The sequence below is a fragment of the Folsomia candida genome, unplaced genomic scaffold, assembly GCF_002217175.1.
Source record: "Folsomia candida strain VU population unplaced genomic scaffold, ASM221717v1 Fcan01_Sc006, whole genome shotgun sequence".
In the NCBI taxonomy this organism is placed as follows: domain Eukaryota; kingdom Metazoa; phylum Arthropoda; class Collembola; order Entomobryomorpha; family Isotomidae; genus Folsomia; species Folsomia candida.
The window spans coordinates 8754289-8772883 of record NW_019091198.1 but is presented as its reverse complement, the minus strand read 5'-3'; the positions used below and the strand labels follow the sequence as shown (position 1 = coordinate 8772883).

The following is an 18595-nucleotide window of genomic DNA, read 5'->3' as shown; positions in this document are numbered from 1 at the left end:
GTATCACTTCTTCTTCTCTTTGAACTGAAGCACATCAGAGGCGACATTCCGCACCCAAAAAATATGCACAACCAATATTGGCTTGTTTGCCTGTGCCTCTTGGCATTCTCGGTACTTTCGTCGTCGTCGTCGTCCTCGTCGTCGTTTACTATCCACTTTCTACTTATTTTCCCTTTTCGGACGACACGGACTCCATTTTTCGCATCCTTTTTTATTCCTTTTCTCGGACAAAATCATCTCCCTTTTCGGGGCACAAAGATGATCCTGAGGAGAAATTTTATCCGACCAACGACAATGTCTCGCACAAAATTGACCTCTTTCATCACTTTCCCCGCAATGATTCACATTCGTAATGCTTCATTTTGCGTTGTGGTTGGTTTACATCATCATTTTTTAAAGCTTTCTCCAAATTTAATAATACGTTATTAGCAATCGACGTGAGTGATTATAGATTTCATTAAATGGTACAATTTTCAGTGTTTTTACGTATCTCAAGTTTTTATACTATTCAAATCAGTATGCCAAAGGCTGCTGATCCGATTAAAAGCATCTCAACAAATGCATCCCAGACTATGTAATGTAGCAGGATGAGATTCTATTCCAGCGGATTATTGGACACATTCATCACATATCAACTCTTTCCCCACTACAGAGAGAAAAGAGCAAACCAGAGGAGAAGAAGCATGCAAATTGCATTCTTATTAGTATTAGTTGCCCTGTAGAATTGTCTGCATTTCGAATACGTAATACCAGCAGGAGTAACGAGAAATTGGGGGTTATTTGTTTCCGAGAGCTTGTGGTGAATGCACTTGAGAGCCCATCATAAAATTTTAGCAGCCTCGTTTGTGATTTGTCTGTGTAATAATAAGAGCTGTTGAGACTATGCTTCACTCTCCTCAGTTCTCATGCAGGATGAGGAGGATTCTATTGAAATAAAACAATGAAATAGTTCAACTCTCGATCTTTCATCTCGAGTGAGATCACAATAAGCAACACACAAACAACTTAATAGAATTTTTGCGATTACACGAATGAGTGGTTGACTTTGTACGGCTCGGTTCATCTTCTCTCGCATCATGTTTTGGGTGCAGTGTGGGATCATATTAGTGTATGTAGCATCAACCCCAAGTTTCCTAAGTATTTCCCATTTCATTTATGAAACTGGTATCCAGATCCACCACCACACAGACAGACAGCAATATTGAGCTTTCTCCACATGGAAATAAGCAAAAATCCAGAGGCTGGAGAGAGGAAGATGAGACTGAGAATTGCAGTTGTTGAAACTCGTATGAATTTAGATCCATTTCAAATGCAAAATGTGTGTAGTCTTTTACATGTACACGTCGGTTTCAGAATTTTTGTGGCATAAACAGACTTTTTTCATGTGATTGTGTTGAAAGTATGAGAAATTATTTAGGTATGCCAACTTTCCAATGAGTAAATAAGTACGAATTGTATAATAGGTTTGCAAAACTTGAACAGTTTATTATTGAAAAGTTCCTTGTTGAAGCGCTACAAACATGATTTTGTCAAACTGGCATTCGTCGGCTTATACTCAAAACATGAAAAATCTACAGAATAAGGTTGTTAGCAACATTTTTTAAGTTTAATACACGTGTTAATAACGTTAGTGTCGTACTTACATATTATGTAAATAACTATACAATTGGGCGATCAGTGACTACAAATTTTTTTATCCTCGATAATTGTTCACACACATTATGACAACATATTAATCAATGTACAGGATGTAAACCTACGAATAACTGCAAGTATCGATTTTTGTATTTTTTTTACAAGTACCTTTTTAGCTTTATGATTATCATCATTTACATATCCTCAAATTGTACCAAGATCTTATAAAAGTTTCCGAGTGAAAGATATAATCCTCCTCGCACCCACTTTTTTGCTATGTATTTATGTAGTATAAATTACCATGTGAGAAATCTCGGTATTAAAAATGATATCACAAATTTCAAATTAAATTGGTACGTATGAAAAATTTGGAATTATAGACCTAGAAGAGCATGTAGCCTAGTTATGCATGCGTATATACGTGCATACGTACGTACATATTTATAAAAAAGACCTACCAGCTAACCAGTCTAACCATAAACAACATTATAGAAATGATTATGACGAAAATCATTAGTATCAATTTCCACGTATCATTACGGTTACAGTTTGTCTGATTGTGTTAATTAGTTTTATGTAGCTTCATCTCTACACACTGGGTGGAAGTGTAAAATTAATTGCACTGCATTGCTTGCTTACTATATAATAAATATTTAGTAAATAAAATAACACGCAAAATTCAGTTCCAACCAATGGCTACTGCTACCTACGAATGCTACAGAGATGCAATAAGTAATATTATCATAAGACTTATTAATTGTTAGGTATTACATATGGCCACCCAATTGTATACGTAATGATTAGATGATAAAAGTCAAATTTTTTTCAACATTCATGATCGTATTATTGGATCCAGCCTTTGATAAGGCAACCGCAGACTAGAATAGTAATAACAAGTGTGTCGAGGAAAACTATACAACTACGACCTGTGAGTGTGTGTACCACCACGTGTGTTCATTTTTCAAGAATTTTCAAGAAATTCTACTCATCAACAATCCAAACGTGTTCCATCAGCACAGCCACAAATAGCGCACCCATCATTTTTCAACGATGACTAAACCAAGCTTATCTAAAATGTATGTAGGTGTCCAAGATGATGAATTAATTAATTACTCTTAAATAATCCCACCCACCTCTTAACAATTTACCTCAAACTTGAGAGAAATAATTGTAGCAGATATGCCGTAATTTGCTTGAGACGGATAACCTAGCCCAGAGCATACATAACATAGCCTGCCTCGTGATTTACAGTAGATTAAGTCTATAAATATGTATGTACTAGCAAGTTGAGGGTAATAGGTGATTGTTGTGATCAGGAGGTAAGTAATTACACTACACTGGGTAGTAAAAAATGGTCATATTATTTCATCATATACGGTCCATAAGTTGGTTTTAGTATGTTCTTCTATCTACTACAAGTTGACTAACTGCAGATCTTTGGCTGGCCTTCAAATTTTGGAAATAACAAAAATTGACGAAAATAATCTGTGTATTGCTTTCCGCTAATCCAATCTAATCCAACTCTACATACGCAATGGCTTAAATACACATACTTTCTCATTTTATATGACGGATTACACCGCAATAAAACTGATGATATATTTATACTGCAAACTTTATGAGACGAGATTATTCGCATTTTTTACATGTAAATACAAACACGGTATGTTGCTGCCGATATATTAAACTAACCTGTTGTGTGTGTGTGTACTTACAGAAGTATGTCCATGTACAATAATATTTAGTGGTCAACGATTAATACCTAAGTCATGTTTTTTTACGTATTTGATAAGTTATTATAATTATATGGCTATAAATCGTTAAAAAATTTAAAAATGTCAAAGTCCGGAATTTCAAATTTAAAAAGGTTACGAAAACTACATTAAGCTCCCATATTTGTGTACCAACAACATTTCTAAAGCTATGATAGAAACGTTAAATTTCAAAGTAATCTGGACTCGACGTCGACATTATCGTCATCATTCTACATCATTGTAACAAATTGATTGCGGTGATTGGTTGTTGAAAATTGGTTCGCACAAAAAGTGAAGAACACGAACCAGATTAAATATTAGAGATTAATTCTTTCAGAGAACAAATCGCAGTACCAGTGTTCTGTTCGTTATGTAATCCTTTTAAAGCAGTCCAAGTAGTCCAAGTAGTCGCCTCTCGCCTCCATTCCTTGTGGAAAATGAGTACAAAATGTGTGTGATTTTTATCAAGGTTAACAATTCTATACAAATTTTCTGCTGGACAAAATCAGCATAGCACCGATTCAAATCACCCGTTTCAAGGGAATAATTAGCTTAGATTGTATGGATCAGTCAATCATAATGTAATAAATAACGTTGCAAAATATGCCCATATCATGTAATTTAACTAACTAGAGTAACAACACGTGTCATCATACATATTAAACTCGATACTTATGTACTTACTACACCCCTTCGCTTACACAACGATTGATTTTTGCTAAAATGCATCTTCATTATTATTACTACGACTAAAATTAGTTGAAAACTACTTCACCGTCGCTTTTTCATCCATCATCTCACTCAATTATTCAGAAATGGAGCAGAAATTAATTGAATTTCTGTCAACCACTTCCTCTTGATCTCGTCAAGTCTTGTTGTGGGAACCCCTAAAATGCCACCTACATATTTAATTACTTGTGTAAAAATCTGCCAAGCATTGAAGACTTATGTCACAGCTCTATTTTAACGTGAAACCCATTCATATTCGAAAACTAAAACGGAACGACTCTACCGTTATACATATTCGTGGTCAGACTAGAACAGTGTGGAGGACAGAGAAACAGCGACCAGGATAATGGACAATGTAAATAAGGAGAGAGAGATACAGATCGTGCCCATAATTATGTAAGTAACTTGTAAGTGGACTGTTTTGTGGGACTCTTTCTGCAGTCAAAAAATTATTGTTCTTCATTTTGTAAAGAAGATTGTTGGGTTTCGTTACGCCCAACACTTCTTGAATTCAGTTCCGAGTGCTTCAGTGAGTGAGAGTGCAATTGGTTGAAACGACAAGTTTCTTGGCAGTTTTTAAGACATACGTAATAGTAATTAATTCAATTAGAAGTATAAAGGAAGTAAATTAGTGGGAGACATGGAGATTTTGTAAACAGTGACGATTGATGGAGGTCAAAATCTATGTACTAACTAAGCTGGAGAGAGGTTGAAGAACACGTATTTTTTACATATATTCGCCGATATGCGTCGATGAAGCATGAGCGAGTTGAGACGACGTGCAGATTGTGGGTGACAAATGGCAGGGTGTAATATAAAGCACACATCATTATTTTATCATCTCAGCCAAAAAATATAGGAAATAATTGTGCAAACATGACATGCAAACAAAAAAATAAGTGAATTAAACAACAAAAAATCCTCATTGGATAATTCAAATCTGACCCAGCACTTACTTTATTGAAAATGTACACATTCCAGGTGGTCAATTTCATGTAGTTTGTAAATAGGCAACGATAGAAAATTGATTGATCGTCGTATTATTATTCCGCTCAAAAAAGCATGTTTGGAAATGATGTTTGTATGTAATACATAAATACCTAGAACACGGATATAAAATCTCTTTCTATTTTTTTGTGTAAAAATGTTGGACGTTAGACTTGAACTTTTATAAATTCTATGTATATTCAACACAAAAAAACAACAACGATAAACTCCAGACAACTAATAAGATGTTATAAAATAAAATAAAACACAGAAATTCCTGGTTTTTGTTTTACAGATTTTTTGACAATCTTTAAACCTTTTATAATAACTAAAGCAACTACTAAAACAATTAGAATACCTGATGAAATTGGTTGTTGTTTAGAAGTTTCCTTGATATTTACTTTGGATAGAACAAATCGGAGAAAAAACCTTGTATATCCTCAAAAAATATATAGGCACTCAACATAGTTTGAGAACAATGATAAGGAACTTACTTAAAATAACGTGAAGAAAAACAGTAATTAGTGAGACATTACATAGCTGGGTTTTTTAAAGTCTTGTACGTAAACACGATATCAAAATAAAACGATGGCACCAAAAGTTGATAACAAAAGTTAAAATGAAAAAGTAACAATGTAATTAAAAATTTCTATAATCAATCTGACAAAAATTTGACTAGTCAATGATTGCTTAAGATTACGCATTTAGAAGCTAAAATCATGAAACTCGTCAAAAAGGAAGCGACTCAACCTCATCATATCCTCGCTTTTTTTGTTTAGTGCAATGAATTACAAATTCCAATTGCTGTTTTAAAGATTATAGTCACCCACAGTAAAAATTAAGACAAAATAAAATAAAATCCGACTATACAAATACAATCAACAATACCAGCATTATTGTAGAACCGTTGCGCTTTGTGCTGACTCTTTGCATATATGATTATCGCGAATTTACCCGATGCTACGGATCGTCAATTCGCCATTTCTTTGTCTTCTCTCAATAAAAACTTGATCTCCATCATGAGTTTACTATATGCTGTTAAACGCATAGTTCTCCACACACCTTTTTTGTATCTCTTTACTAGATAACTACTCCTTCCCTGTCCTCAATCAAGTAATATATTGATGAAAAGCGACTACTATGATTATCTATGTTTTTACCGGCAAAAAAACAATACAAACGCTAGGTTAGATTTAATTAAAAATAGAGACAATTGTAACGATGTCGTTATAATTAAGGGAGGAAACGGCTAAGATTGTCCTATTACAAAATTATATATAGAGCAATTATACAAACAATGCTGACTACATTACTACCAATAATAATTCCTCCTGCACCAAACCACCAATCAACTAATAACTAGCTAACCAATCAATCTATGCGGTATTATCTTACGACACGATGACGATCCTGCACAGACTTTTTGTTGGCGACATATGCTGACTACTAAAGACATACACATGGACTAAGATTGTCAACTTTTCTATTTAGCCATCACCAAAAAAAAAAGTTAATTTTTTCCAGTATTATTAAGGAGCAAACAATGGTGAGACCCGGTCATGAATGAATTTCATTGTTCAACACGCACACACACGAACACTTACACACGAGTAAATTAAATATTTGCTATAATATTATATGAGTTGTATAATGTGTTTCATGTGAGACTGAGACAGGGTAAAAGTAAGATGGACAATATGTGTATATAGTAAAAATAAAATAAAAATAACAATACTAATGATGATAAAAACCTGTCTATTATAATTCCTTATAAAAAAAGTCCCAGTTCTGCACCCTTTGATTTAGATTTGACGTATTCAGTCACTACTCCCAAGTTCATCCCCACACCACGACGACGACGCTACTTACTGAGCAAGAGTTTTAAATATACTCCATTTCATGATCATTGGCGACACAGCATGTCCTCTTCCTTTTCAAAGTACTATGAAGAACGCTAAACTCTGGCCAAAAGTAGACTGTAATAGTCTAATGCATAGAAACCATCTTTGATTGATTGCGACTGTGTGAGATAACATTTCAAAAAGGTAAAAACGGTTATCACTATTATATCAGCACTAACGGGGTATCAAAGCGAACGCACTTCCGTTGCACATGCATAACAAATAATTCTAAATATTATATTTCTAAGGTTTTCACTTTCTCCTCCACTTGTCCTCCTTCATGTTCAATCCAGCTGCACGAGTTACTGAAGACAAGACAACATACATAATTGTTAGGCATATGTACATAGCACCTAGCAAATTTGCTTTCGTTAATTTGTGAACATTTGTGTTTTCTTACTTTGACAGATTTTTTGGTTTACATTTGCGAGTTGACAGTCACGAGTCGCCTATAATAGTTAGGTCTAAAGGACAAAGAGAAAGGAATTACATTAGAATTGCAAAGGAAAGTTTGTATGTTTAGATTGTGTAATGAAAATGAAGGAAATTTTGACGCCCTGACCGAAACGGTAGTGCTCGGGGTCTGGAAACAAAGAAGAGAAATTTAACATAAATTCATATGAATGTCATTGTCCCCTAAGTGTGTATTGGTCGCGTAATGTTCCAATCTCGCTTAATGATAATGCCATAAGAACAAAAAACCTAAACCTTTTCAGGACATTTTCTTATCTTTAAATTATACACGCCCACGAATTTGACTTCCTCGGTTACACTTTTCTTGGAAAAATTGAACGAACGTCAATCAATGATCATTTGTAAAGAATGAAATAATATGCAATAAAACTTTCTCATTTACATCTCAATCAACAAAAAATCCCTAGTGTCACACTGCAATTGGACTATTCCAAATTCCAATGCAGGACGGTACCACTGAATTGACTAAAAAAACTACCCAAATCTGAAGATCTCCACAGAGAATTAAGCGAGAATCTGATTCATTACACACCTTCATCATTAAATTTTGTTACATAAGTCTTTGTTCTTACCGATCAGCACCCTCTTTTACCAACGGCTTGTGGTATTCCCGACCGGGACGAGAATGAATGGTGGCCCAGCAGTGTTCGCAGTAATACTGCACAACATTATAAAATCTCAGTCAACATGAGTTTGATAAGTTTTTTGAAAATTTATATAAGATTATTTATAACTAAGACAATGGTATTAAACAAAATAAATCGTTCGATAGCCATGCAGAAATGACAACTTGGTATTTACTACGGTTAATATAAAGGTGTATTTCTAAAACCATCTGACTTGTTGGAAATATTTTATAATCCTGTATTTTGGCAATCATCAAAGTTTATTAAATTCTTCATTGAGGATTTGCATGATTTATATTGCTTCGAGCGTAAATTAATGCTGACTGGGTCACTAAAATCTGATCTGAAATTCTGAACTACAGAGCTGGGCAAGATATTCTTTTTCAGAGAGAATCTTATCATAAGAATCTTATGATAAGATATAAAATACAAGTTATAAAATACTATGTGATTGAAGATATAAGGCACAAGATACTTTTCAACAGAAGCGATAGTTAGAATTCAAGATAAAATATATATTTAAGTAAGAAGATACTTCCATGTTTGGTAAAATACTTCTTAAATTTCTATATGCAATACAAAACCAATATAAGGCTTAAAATTTAGTATTCTCATTGTCACAAAAAAAAATATGAAGTTAAAAAGTCTCAACTAGAAAAACTTTTTGAAATTGGCTAACTATGACCTATACATAAGAATATATATATATATATATATATATATATATATATATATTTATGACATTCCTGCATATAATAGATGTATTTATGTGTGTTCTAATATACTTGTAAGCCGCTTATTAGAATCGGAATAATGACTCGTGAGGAAGACGCATTTGTGAAAAAGTAAAATTGAATGTGCTAAACAAATGTATCTATGGCATAGAACGCTGTTTAAGATACATACTGGAGATGCCACAGATTTGCACGAAAGATAAAAGATAAAGGATACTTCCTCGGTTAGGTGCAAATAAAACTTTCGTGTATTAAACATCTCTTGCATGTTTGACAAAGTATCCTGCCGACCCCTGCTGAACAATTCAATTGCCAAGTTATCACAATTTACATCTTCTCAGGGTAACTATCGAACGATTTATTTTGGTCACTATGTGATAAATGTATAATAAAGTAAGCAATTAAAAAAATGTAAAATCAATAAATAATAATATTAAAATAAATATAAAGCCAGTGTCAATCGTTACCCCGCAAACCCTTGTATAATATTTGCCTATTTATTATTCTCATTCAGTTAGGAATTTTAAAGACTACACGTCATGAAGGCGTAGCAAAAACATTTCAGATTGTTAGCGAAAGAAGTAAGGAACAAAAACACACGCAAATAATAAAAAAAAATAACAATACAAGTTTAGCAAATCAATAAAACATGAATGGACCCGTTAAATATGGTACAGAATGATTCTGTTGACCATTATTTACCTGTAAACATGTAACATTAGCACAAAAAAATGGAGCAAATTTTCCTCCACAACGACCACCACCACACTCATCACAGAGTTGGTCATCCAGCACGTATGGCTTGACTTCGACCTGGAAGAAGTAAGACGCAAATGAGTTGTAAATATGTGATCCAAGATTTAATGATTAATTGTGGGCCTAAAATTTTGACGGGCACTATCAGAATAGCACAAATGACATATAGCACTCACTCGTTTGTCTATATCACCATGTTGGAGCTGAACAAATCGTGCCGAAATGGCTGCAATGTAACTCTGCTGATTAGAAAATGCAACGCGACCAGCACCTGTAAAGATAAACAAATTGTCAATTCTTGCAGCTCATTGTCTTTTCGTCCTTTGATCTGGTTCTCTTTCCCTCTTTCTTTCTATTCAAATATTCAAATCGACTCATTCCTACAAAATATAATCGTTACACTGCACCTTTTGGATACTTCAGCTCCGGATCTGTATCAATCCCGGCGTAGCAAACACCTCCATACAATCGGTCCATAATCATCGCTAGCTCAACTAATTATTATAACAAAACAAAAATACTTAACATGATAGTTAACAGATTAATAGAATTCATTAAAAATATATAAGTCGTAGATGTAAGAAATGAGTAGAAGTTGTATGTACCAGCTTTCAGGGGTCTTGGGACACCACCAACAAACACGGTCTTCCGTGGATCCAAAGGCATTGATGCTAATTGGATAAAACAAGATCAAGTTAGCTAATTGATTTAAGTGTATTATTTTATCGCAGTTCATGTCACGTTATTTCTTGCTACTTGCAACAATACAAGAATGATCATTCTTTAATTATGAGTAACCAAAGCCATGAAAATATTACTACTGCTGAAACAGGGGAAAAGATGATTTAAACACAATTAGTAGGTACGTACCGTCAAGTACAAAATCAGCATCAGAGAGTCTCCAAGGTCGAATTTGAACAGGCCTGAAATACATAATAGTATTTGTGTAACTTTTTGCATAAATTTAAACATGCATAATCCACCCACAACAAGCCGGTACAGGCTCGGCACAGAACTAAAGCCGTTGCGAGATTTTAATTAGCATATAAATGATTTTTTAAATTTGTGATTGACGTGTTAAACTTTAAATTCGTGTAGCTTTCTTACTGTACTCTACTGGGTAAAATCTAATCGTCATTACGTGATTTAATGCATATACTTACTTGTCCTTTATGGTCGGCGATGAAACGCAAAGATACAACTTATCATCATCTTGAATACACGCATCTATCAGTTGCTGGACAGAGCTTTCCTCCTATTAACAAAAATTTTCAGCAATTAGGGAACTTTATTACAGTCTACATGATGAATAATATTTTGATATGTAATTGATATTATATTCATACATATTCTTTTACCTGGAACAATAGAAAAGCGTAACCCTTTGGAGGAAAATACGACTTGCTTTCAGCTTTGTGAGGCCAATCCACAACCAACTAGAATAAAATCAGATTAGTTTAGTTTGGGCTTATAACGACCTGCACAAGACCGTGAAAAGAATTGATGTAGGTGTGTAATTCCCGTTCTTTACAATATGTCTTATAAACGCCTTCGTATCACATTATCTACTTATTATTACTTTAAGACGTTTCAACATTGTAATGTATATACCACTGGATCAATTCTTCTATCCGTTCAATCAATAAATTACTATCAACATTTACCGGGCCAAACCGCCTAAAGCTGGCAGTAATTTCCTCTGTGAATAAAAAAGTGAAACTTATTAGTTTCCAATCTCTTGTAATTTTAAATTTATTGCATGAACATACCTTCATCAATGTCGGGAGGCAAACCACCGACAAAAACTTTCCTTGAAAAACGTTCCCCTTGTTCATTCACTCCACTAGCTCCAACACCAACAAGTCCAGCAGCGGCTCTAGGAGACACACTTTGCACACCAACCGTTGGACCAGCTTCTCCATCAAGGATAAATCCAGAGTTTGCTCCTGACGGGCCGCCCCCTTGTTCTTCACTAGAGTAATTCCACTTTCCTGCAAAAAGAGTATTTTTTAACCCAGGGTCTCTTCAACAGATATAGGTATATCTTTAATTACGTACCTCCTGTTCTTCCATCTGGTTCACCCCCGCCAGTTCTCATCATGTCTGACAAGTATTGTTCTAATGATCTCATGTTGTCCAATGGTCCCCCAGCACCATTGCGTTCCTATAATAATAGATACAAACCCGCATTAGTAACATCGTACTTAAAGTAGTAATCGCTCAATTGGATAACGTACCTGGTACATTGTTTCATTCTCCCCTGCAACAGCATTTCCATCAAATTGAGGTTGAAATGCACCTTTGCCAGGAAAATTTCGCCTAAAATTTGGCTGCATCATCATCGTAGGACTTGGCTTCCTGCTGAAGTCACCACAAATGACGAAAAGATAAAGCATGAGTATCATTATAAATAACGCTACATAAATAGCAATCAGTAGAAAAGCCGAAATCCGAAATCGTAACAATTACAACTACTTACCCGTACATAGCACCGCCTTTCATGCCTGGTCGCATTGGTTGCCTCTGCTGCTGAAATCCAAAAGGAGGAAACCGTCCGACCGATGCACCCGCATTGTTCCCAGCGTGTCGTTGACCTTGCTGAGGTCCGAATGGGGACCGCCGATGTCCAAAAGGTCCGTTCTGAGCCATTCCTAAACACAGATAAAAAAGAAGTCAGACATCCGGAGAAACCGCACTGTGCCCCTCATCACAAACCCTATATCATTTACACAGACCGAGCACTGGCTGGACTAGTTAAAAACCTATTCTTTGAGGTAATGAGAATAGTGTTTTTTTAATTCATCATCTAGTTTGAAAATTAACCATATCGTTAAAATTGTATGAACTACCTAATAATTTCATCGAAGCTTAATAATAATTATTATTATAAACTTTTATAAAGCCACTTATAATCAATTTTTCTCAAACAAGATAAGAAACTGAGCCGGTAGTACGCGTGGGTGCTGGCCAACTCTACTGTATAAAACAACATCTCCTACTCCTCTCCCTCTCTCTCTATATTACTCTAACAAAGACTCACCCATATTTGGCGGAGGTCCAAAATTCTGTGGGAAATAGTATCCATTTTGCTGGAAATTGATAGATGGGTTGTAATAATAGTAGTCGTCCACGTGTGGGGCCGACGTCCAGACGGCTGCAGGACCTGCACCGCCCATTTCCGGCACACCCACACTTCCTACGCCCGAGCTCCCCGTGACTACGGCGGTTGGCGTCCCTCCTGCGGAACTACTGCTTCCACCTCCTCCTTTCCCACCAACCTCAGTCGTCGAATTCGTCGGCGTCTCGGACCCCGAGGACAATTTGAAACTTTCCGAATCCTCGCTCATACTTCTAATCCAGCCACGTCTGCAACCTTGTATATTGTTAGAAAGTAAGTTTGACGGTCGTTGTTCTTGATTCCAAGCAGGAACAGCAGAAGTGGTAAATTCAGTTGATTCGTTAATTGCTTAGGCCGATTTTTAACCGTTGAGTTGAGATTATTATTTATTCGCCGGCTTTTTAATTCATATTATTATTGATTTGTTGTTTGTTTCTTTCTTCGTCCCCGTTCGTCATTCGTCAGCACTGTTTCGGGATTTCGGGACGGAGGGCAAAGTTGTCAGGTAAGCACCGATTTTCTAGCAGATAAAGTTTCGACAATTGTTGTTATCTGCTGAAAGTATTTGTTAGTTAGTTAAAGATTGTAAAAAAAATCCTCAGTTCTTTCTTGTTTAATTATTTTAAAAATAATTCAGACTCTAATTTGTTCTCTTAAAATAATAATATTTGTAAAAAAGTTCTAGCAAAAAGTATTAATTTTTTTCTTCAAAAAGTGCTAAGAAAAATGTACACTTAGATTGGAAACAAGTTGGTAAGAAAGAGGTGTATAAAAGTCATAAAAATGTTAAAAACAGGTATAAATCCACAATTATTATTATTAGTTTTTTAAATCCACACTTTAAGTTCACAATTTAGTTAACCACTCGTTGATGATTATTAAATTGGCTTGATTACATATGGACTAGGGACGAGTAGACACCGACCTTTATTCACGCTGCTGCGTAGAGAAAGTCTGGATAAAATTGAATTTTATTTCCAAGAAACACTAGGCGAAGTGTCTGCCCCTTCCTTCACAACTCTCACGCAAACCCAACTGCTTAACTTTCTTCTCCAGTAACAATAATTAAGTCGTGGATTGGATTTAATCTTACTCGCGGTGACAATTTGCCCGTCTCTCTTCCAATTTTCTATATCAGCCTCTGATTTTTTTACTTTGGGCGGTCTCAGTTTCAGCAATGTTGTACTATTCCCCAGCCAAGAAGAAGGTCTTAATTCCTGCTAAACAATTATTATTATGAAAACCTTGATAAGAAACCTATGCATAGTTGCTGTAATATTAATATTCTTTTCTTACTGGGCAGCCGGTAACTCCAGCACTTCCATATGGAGACGTGCGACACTTTTTGTGGGTGTGGTTTCCCTTGTGATTCGTACAATTTTACTATTTCTGAGGTGTAGTTGTTGTTGACCCTCGGCGTGGGGTGCAAATGGCTGACCAGAGAGAAACGATGATGTGGGAGTAGTAGTAGTCGGCTATGCGTGTTGGGTAGGGCGGATGGACAGGACTAGATTTCGTGTGGGGATAGCAGTTCCGGTGACCTTTTGGGGATGATCACTCTGACCATGTCACTCGAAGGGGAAGATATACAAAAGGCGTCGTGACCTTTGCGGCGACCCAAGACAATTAGTGAGTGAGTATCCTAACTAGTAATGTTTCGGAGGAGGTGGAGGTTGATTAAAACGGACTTTAAAGAGTTTGCTTGTTTGTGTGGAGGTGTAAAGACTGGTGGTTGAATAGCGACGCCCCACCACAATGCTCCTAATAAAGGTTGTATTAGAAAAGTACAAAATTAAGAAGAAGTCCTAATTAGAAACACGATTTAGCGAGGAACTATCGTGGTAGTAGTAAAGTCCTCTCATTGGATCTGCCAGAGGTTGGTTGGTATTCTTCTGCTCGCTCAAAGCCTGTCGATGCTGCAGATGGGAGAGGAACCCAACTCACTCGCTACGTACGGAACCATACCTCTTTTTCACCATGAGACTGCGGGCTGGAGAGAGAGAATTTAGACAAGAATCTCGCTTAGCTTTGCCAGCAATGCTGCTTGCTGCTGGTGTGCCCTATATATTGTAAAATCACATCACATGTGCGTTCACTAGGAGAGCGAGAGACTACTCGGATAGCAAATCGAGACTCGTGAAGAGACGGCTCGGCTAACAATAAGTTGGTTCGGCTTTATGGTGTGCAAGCTCAACTCTCAGAAGCAAGAAACTCCTTCAATTTTAACCCAGTGCATATGAACGGAGAGGTTGGATTCAACGGGTTGGTGGCTCTCGTCCTTCTTCAATTTTCCAATTCGCTTTACACACACTTTACATTACACATTGCTGGCTCTCTCTACAACTCTTCTATTGCTATTTCAAGTTTCAAAGCAGCGGAAAACATTTCCCTTCAAGATGGCTGTATATATACGTGTGGCGACGACGACGACGTCCAAGACACCTCTCTCTCTTTTACCTACCTCTGCTCTGCTGCTGCTTGGATGGAAGCATGAATCTCATGAATTCAATATGAGAACTAGGAATATTATGCTATATACATACTCCTACTACTTGTACTAGAGTGTGGTACAACTCGGATGGATGTGTGCTATTTTTCGCACAATTTCTGCTGAGCAACTTCTCACACACAACTTTCCCTAGGAGTTTGATGCCTCGGACTGACGTAGTGCGAAATGAGTACATGGTCAGAAAAGATACTGGTCGATTTAGCAGGTTGGAGGACCAGAGTGTGACCTATTTTCCTAGGTGGACCTCAGGAGTAGGAAAGGAAGCCAAGTGGTAGTCAAACTAAACAACCACCACACCCCATACTCATCAATGCCTGTAAAGTTGTAAACCATGACATGATGTTAATTTACATGTATGCTATGCACTCAATAAATATCATGATAATAAACTGGAGAAAGTTTTCATAATCTGAAAGCGTAGTAAAAAAAATACAAGTACGGATTGTATATTACATATGCATGTTCTTAATTTACGGACGAAAATTTTATTCATGGAAAACGGGATTCATTGAACATAAAAGTTTACTAGTAACCATAGGTTTTGATACGTAACACAAAAAATTTAGTTCATTGCAAGTACAGTTAAAAAAATCCCATATCTTGTATGATTCTGTAAACACAAGGGTGGTGCAGAGAGAATCAGTACACACCGCCAGTTACATAACTATTTGACACTGTTCAGATCAATCGCTTAATATACGGGACGCGTCTAGAAGTAATTAATTATATACAGCTTACAGCAATAAATATGTACAGTCGTCTCTTCAATTCGATGACGTTGGGTGTGTATGTGTGTTGTGTTACTGACCTCCGGGTGTGTTACCTGGAACACTGGCTGCCTGCGGTGGCGCTGGTTGCTGAGATGTAGAATTTGCTGCGAGCGAAGCCACGGTCTTCTGCTTCAGCATTGTCCAATCAAAAGTGTAATCATATTGATGATTCAGGGTTCGAAACAAAATGCGGAAAAGTTGTCGAAGGTACATGTAATCTGGAACTTCCTCAAAGCGCAGGCCACGACAGTAATTAAGATACATAGCAAATTCCGCTGGGTAGCCCTGAATGAAAGTTAAAACAATACATGTTAATAATCCATTGTCTTTTTTTAGAAAAAAATTTCTCTCCAAAATATAAAAAAAGATCTCACCTTGCACAAAAGTTCGACAGGAGTTGACATTTTCTTTTCGCTGATTTTTTCATACTTTTGTTTCTTCGTTGCCGCTTTCAGACCTTGCCACGGAAGACTGCCTCGGTTGAAATACATCAATACTAAAAAAATAATGTTTGAGGTAATTACTAAATGAATTTAAAGTCAACTGAATTCGATCTCATAAATTCATGTAAAAATGACTTACCGTATCCAAGTGACTCCATGTCATCCCGTCGACTGTAAATTTTATACAACAGAAAGGCAATGTAATTAAATTTAAACAACACCACATAAACTCATTTTTTATTAACATTTAAAATTAAGCATAATTACCTTTGCTCTATTCCTAGATGAGCATTAATGGAGGCGTAACGAGCGGTTCCAGTCAAGTTCTTATCCTCACGATACGGAATGTGATGACGAGTACGAGAATCGCGGTACTTCTTGGCGAGTCCAAAGTCGATCAAGTATAGCTATGCACACATACAACAACCAAATTGTTGAAAAAGTGTTGCCCCAAAACCCAACCCTCGTTCTTTGTACGAATGCTACCACCACTGATCAATTCTTTCAAATCAAGTGTAAAGGCTACATGCATACCTTGTTACAATGACGCCCAATCCCCATGAGAAAATTGTCGGGTTTGATATCGCGATGAATGAAGTTTTTCGTATGAATATACTCCACTCGTCCAATCATTTGATCAGCTAGCATCAATACAGTCTTGATGGTAAACCGACGAGAACAGAAGTTAAATAGGTCCTCCAAGCTGGGTCCAAGAAGGTCCATAACCAATACATTGTATTCTCGTTCTTGCCCATACCATCTGCACAAAACAAACTCAGTTAGTTTCAACTATTTCTCTTCTCTCAATTGATAAATCAATAAATTTTACAAAATCCACTAGAATAAAGTTGATAAAATACTTACCGAATGTGAGGAATTCCTACGCCCCCTTGTAAAATTTTGTACAATTTACTTTCATAGAGTAACTGAGGGTGACGAGCCTTGCAGCTCTCGAGCTTCACAGCCACCTCCTGAAAATTACAAATAATGAACAATAAACAATTATCCTCTTGAACAACAAACACAAACTCCTCTTCACCCTCCTCTCCTCCTGTTCCTTTTAAAGAATAGAAATAAAAACAGACTGGAGCTAAATCAACAACAACCACTTTCCAAGTGTACTATACAAATATATATATCCACCAATAAATTAAATCGTTAATCCTAAGAAATCCAACACAATAGACCTTTCTTTCAGTACTTGACCAAAATATCCCTTCTCTTTGACGACAACATTTAACTGTCCACGAAACGTTTCAAGTAAACATTTTTCCCCTCTCTTTTTCTCCTTCCTCATCGGGTGTGGCTTTTTTACGGCCACACCACAAACTTCAGTATATCCACTCACCTCTCCATTTGTTATGTTGATGCCCAAGTATATATCTCCAAAAGAGCCTGACCCAATCTTCCTCACGAGACGATATCTCCCACCCACGATAAACTCTGACCTCGAAGAAGGGGTGGAAGCAGCCATCGTCCTTCTCCTCTTTAAGAGAAGGACTTTTTCGCTAGGCGATGATGATGATGACGACGACGACGAGGGTGACGACGAGTGGCGGAGAGGTTGTGGGGACGACGACCAAAAGACGACGACGACTAGGACGAAAACCAAGAAAAAAAGGCGACAGAAAAGAGACAGAACGTCGACGACGACTTCTCACAACTTTCTGATGGACGAGTCCTCCTTCCTCTCTCCTCTCCTACCAACAAAGAATTAAACAATGCAATCCCTCATCTGTCTCTGGCCAGCCAGCAGAGCTACGACACCAGACGCCCATCCATACCGGCCACCACTCACCTTCCTTCCTTTCTTTTCTTCCTTCTTTCCTTTCTTCTCGAGAGGCAGGGGTGGCGAGGCGCAGTCTGTGGATGGTGCTCAAGGTGAGAGTGAGGATGACGAGCGGCGTGGCAGTAGCCCGGCCTGTGCCGCCCCTGACGCGTAAGCCAAACAGAGAGCAGCTCTATAATAACGCCAAGTAACCAAGGTGTAAGAGTGAGTGAAGCGACAAGCAGTCGCCACCACCACCACCACCAACAAGATCAACAAGCCTATTCCGTCCATGCGCTGTCAACTTCCTCCTCTTCGAATAGGAGGGTGGCATCTGCTGGGGAGAAAGGGCGAGGTCAGGAGTGGGAGTTGGCGACAGGTGGGGGATAAA

General features: G+C 37.0%; 2 protein-coding genes across 7 annotated transcripts; both read right to left on the bottom strand.

Moving 5' to 3' along the window:
• Positions 1-1464: 1464 nt before the first annotated feature.
• LOC110850638 (cytoplasmic polyadenylation element-binding protein 2) lies at positions 1465-14824 on the bottom strand. Of its 6 annotated transcripts, none has more exons than XM_035852981.1 (19): positions 14011-14820; positions 13640-13934; positions 12637-13269; positions 12076-12247; positions 11834-11957; positions 11655-11760; positions 11366-11587; positions 11261-11295; positions 10943-11032; positions 10760-10851; positions 10467-10519; positions 10202-10267; positions 10004-10090; positions 9773-9867; positions 9543-9653; positions 8053-8138; positions 7569-7589; positions 7407-7470; positions 1465-7311 (listed from the first exon to the last, which is right to left on the bottom strand). In XM_035852981.1, the coding sequence occupies exons 3-18, from the start codon at positions 12941-12943 to the stop codon at positions 7425-7427; spliced, it is 1713 nt and encodes a 570-aa protein (XP_035708874.1). In that variant the 5' UTR covers positions 12944-13269; positions 13640-13934; positions 14011-14820; the 3' UTR covers positions 1465-7311; positions 7407-7424. The 6 variants fall into 6 exon arrangements, with proteins under 6 accessions (XP_035708874.1, XP_035708873.1, XP_035708875.1 ...); XM_035852980.1 differs by having other exon boundaries at positions 12637-13266; XM_035852982.1 differs by having other exon boundaries at positions 12637-13234.
• Positions 14825-15672: 848 nt separating this feature from the next.
• Positions 15673-18158, bottom strand: LOC110851395 (casein kinase I). The gene is made up of 8 exons (XM_035852983.1): positions 17785-18158; positions 17301-17407; positions 16971-17196; positions 16704-16843; positions 16576-16607; positions 16368-16489; positions 16032-16278; positions 15673-15932 (listed from the first exon to the last, which is right to left on the bottom strand). Exons 1-8 carry the CDS (start codon positions 17908-17910, stop codon positions 15907-15909), a joined length of 1026 nt encoding a protein of 341 aa, XP_035708876.1. The 5' UTR covers positions 17911-18158; the 3' UTR covers positions 15673-15906.
• Positions 18159-18595: the final 437 nt, after the last annotated feature.

Excerpts from the sequence above, each read along its gene's own strand:
- LOC110850638 (XM_035852981.1), bottom strand. The coding sequence starts at position 12,943 with ATGAGCGAGGATTCGGAAAGTTTCAAATTGTCCTCGGGGTCCGAGACG. Across the intron at positions 11,958-12,075 it reads AAAGGCGGTGCTATGTACGG|CAGGAAGCCAAGTCCTACGA; the intron begins GTAAGTAGTTGT and ends TGGTGACTTCAG. Across the intron at positions 11,588-11,654 it reads ACCAGATGGAAGAACAGGAG|GAAAGTGGAATTACTCTAGT; the intron begins GTACGTAATTAA and ends CTCTTTTTGCAG.
- LOC110851395 (XM_035852983.1), bottom strand. The coding sequence starts at position 17,910 with ATGGCTGCTTCCACCCCTTCTTCGAGGTCAGAGTTTATCGTGGGTGGG. Across the intron at positions 17,408-17,784 it reads TCAACATAACAAATGGAGAG|GAGGTGGCTGTGAAGCTCGA; the intron begins GTGAGTGGATAT and ends TGTAATTTTCAG. Across the intron at positions 16,279-16,367 it reads CTGTCGAACTTTTGTGCAAG|GGCTACCCAGCGGAATTTGC; the intron begins GTGAGATCTTTT and ends ACTTTCATTCAG.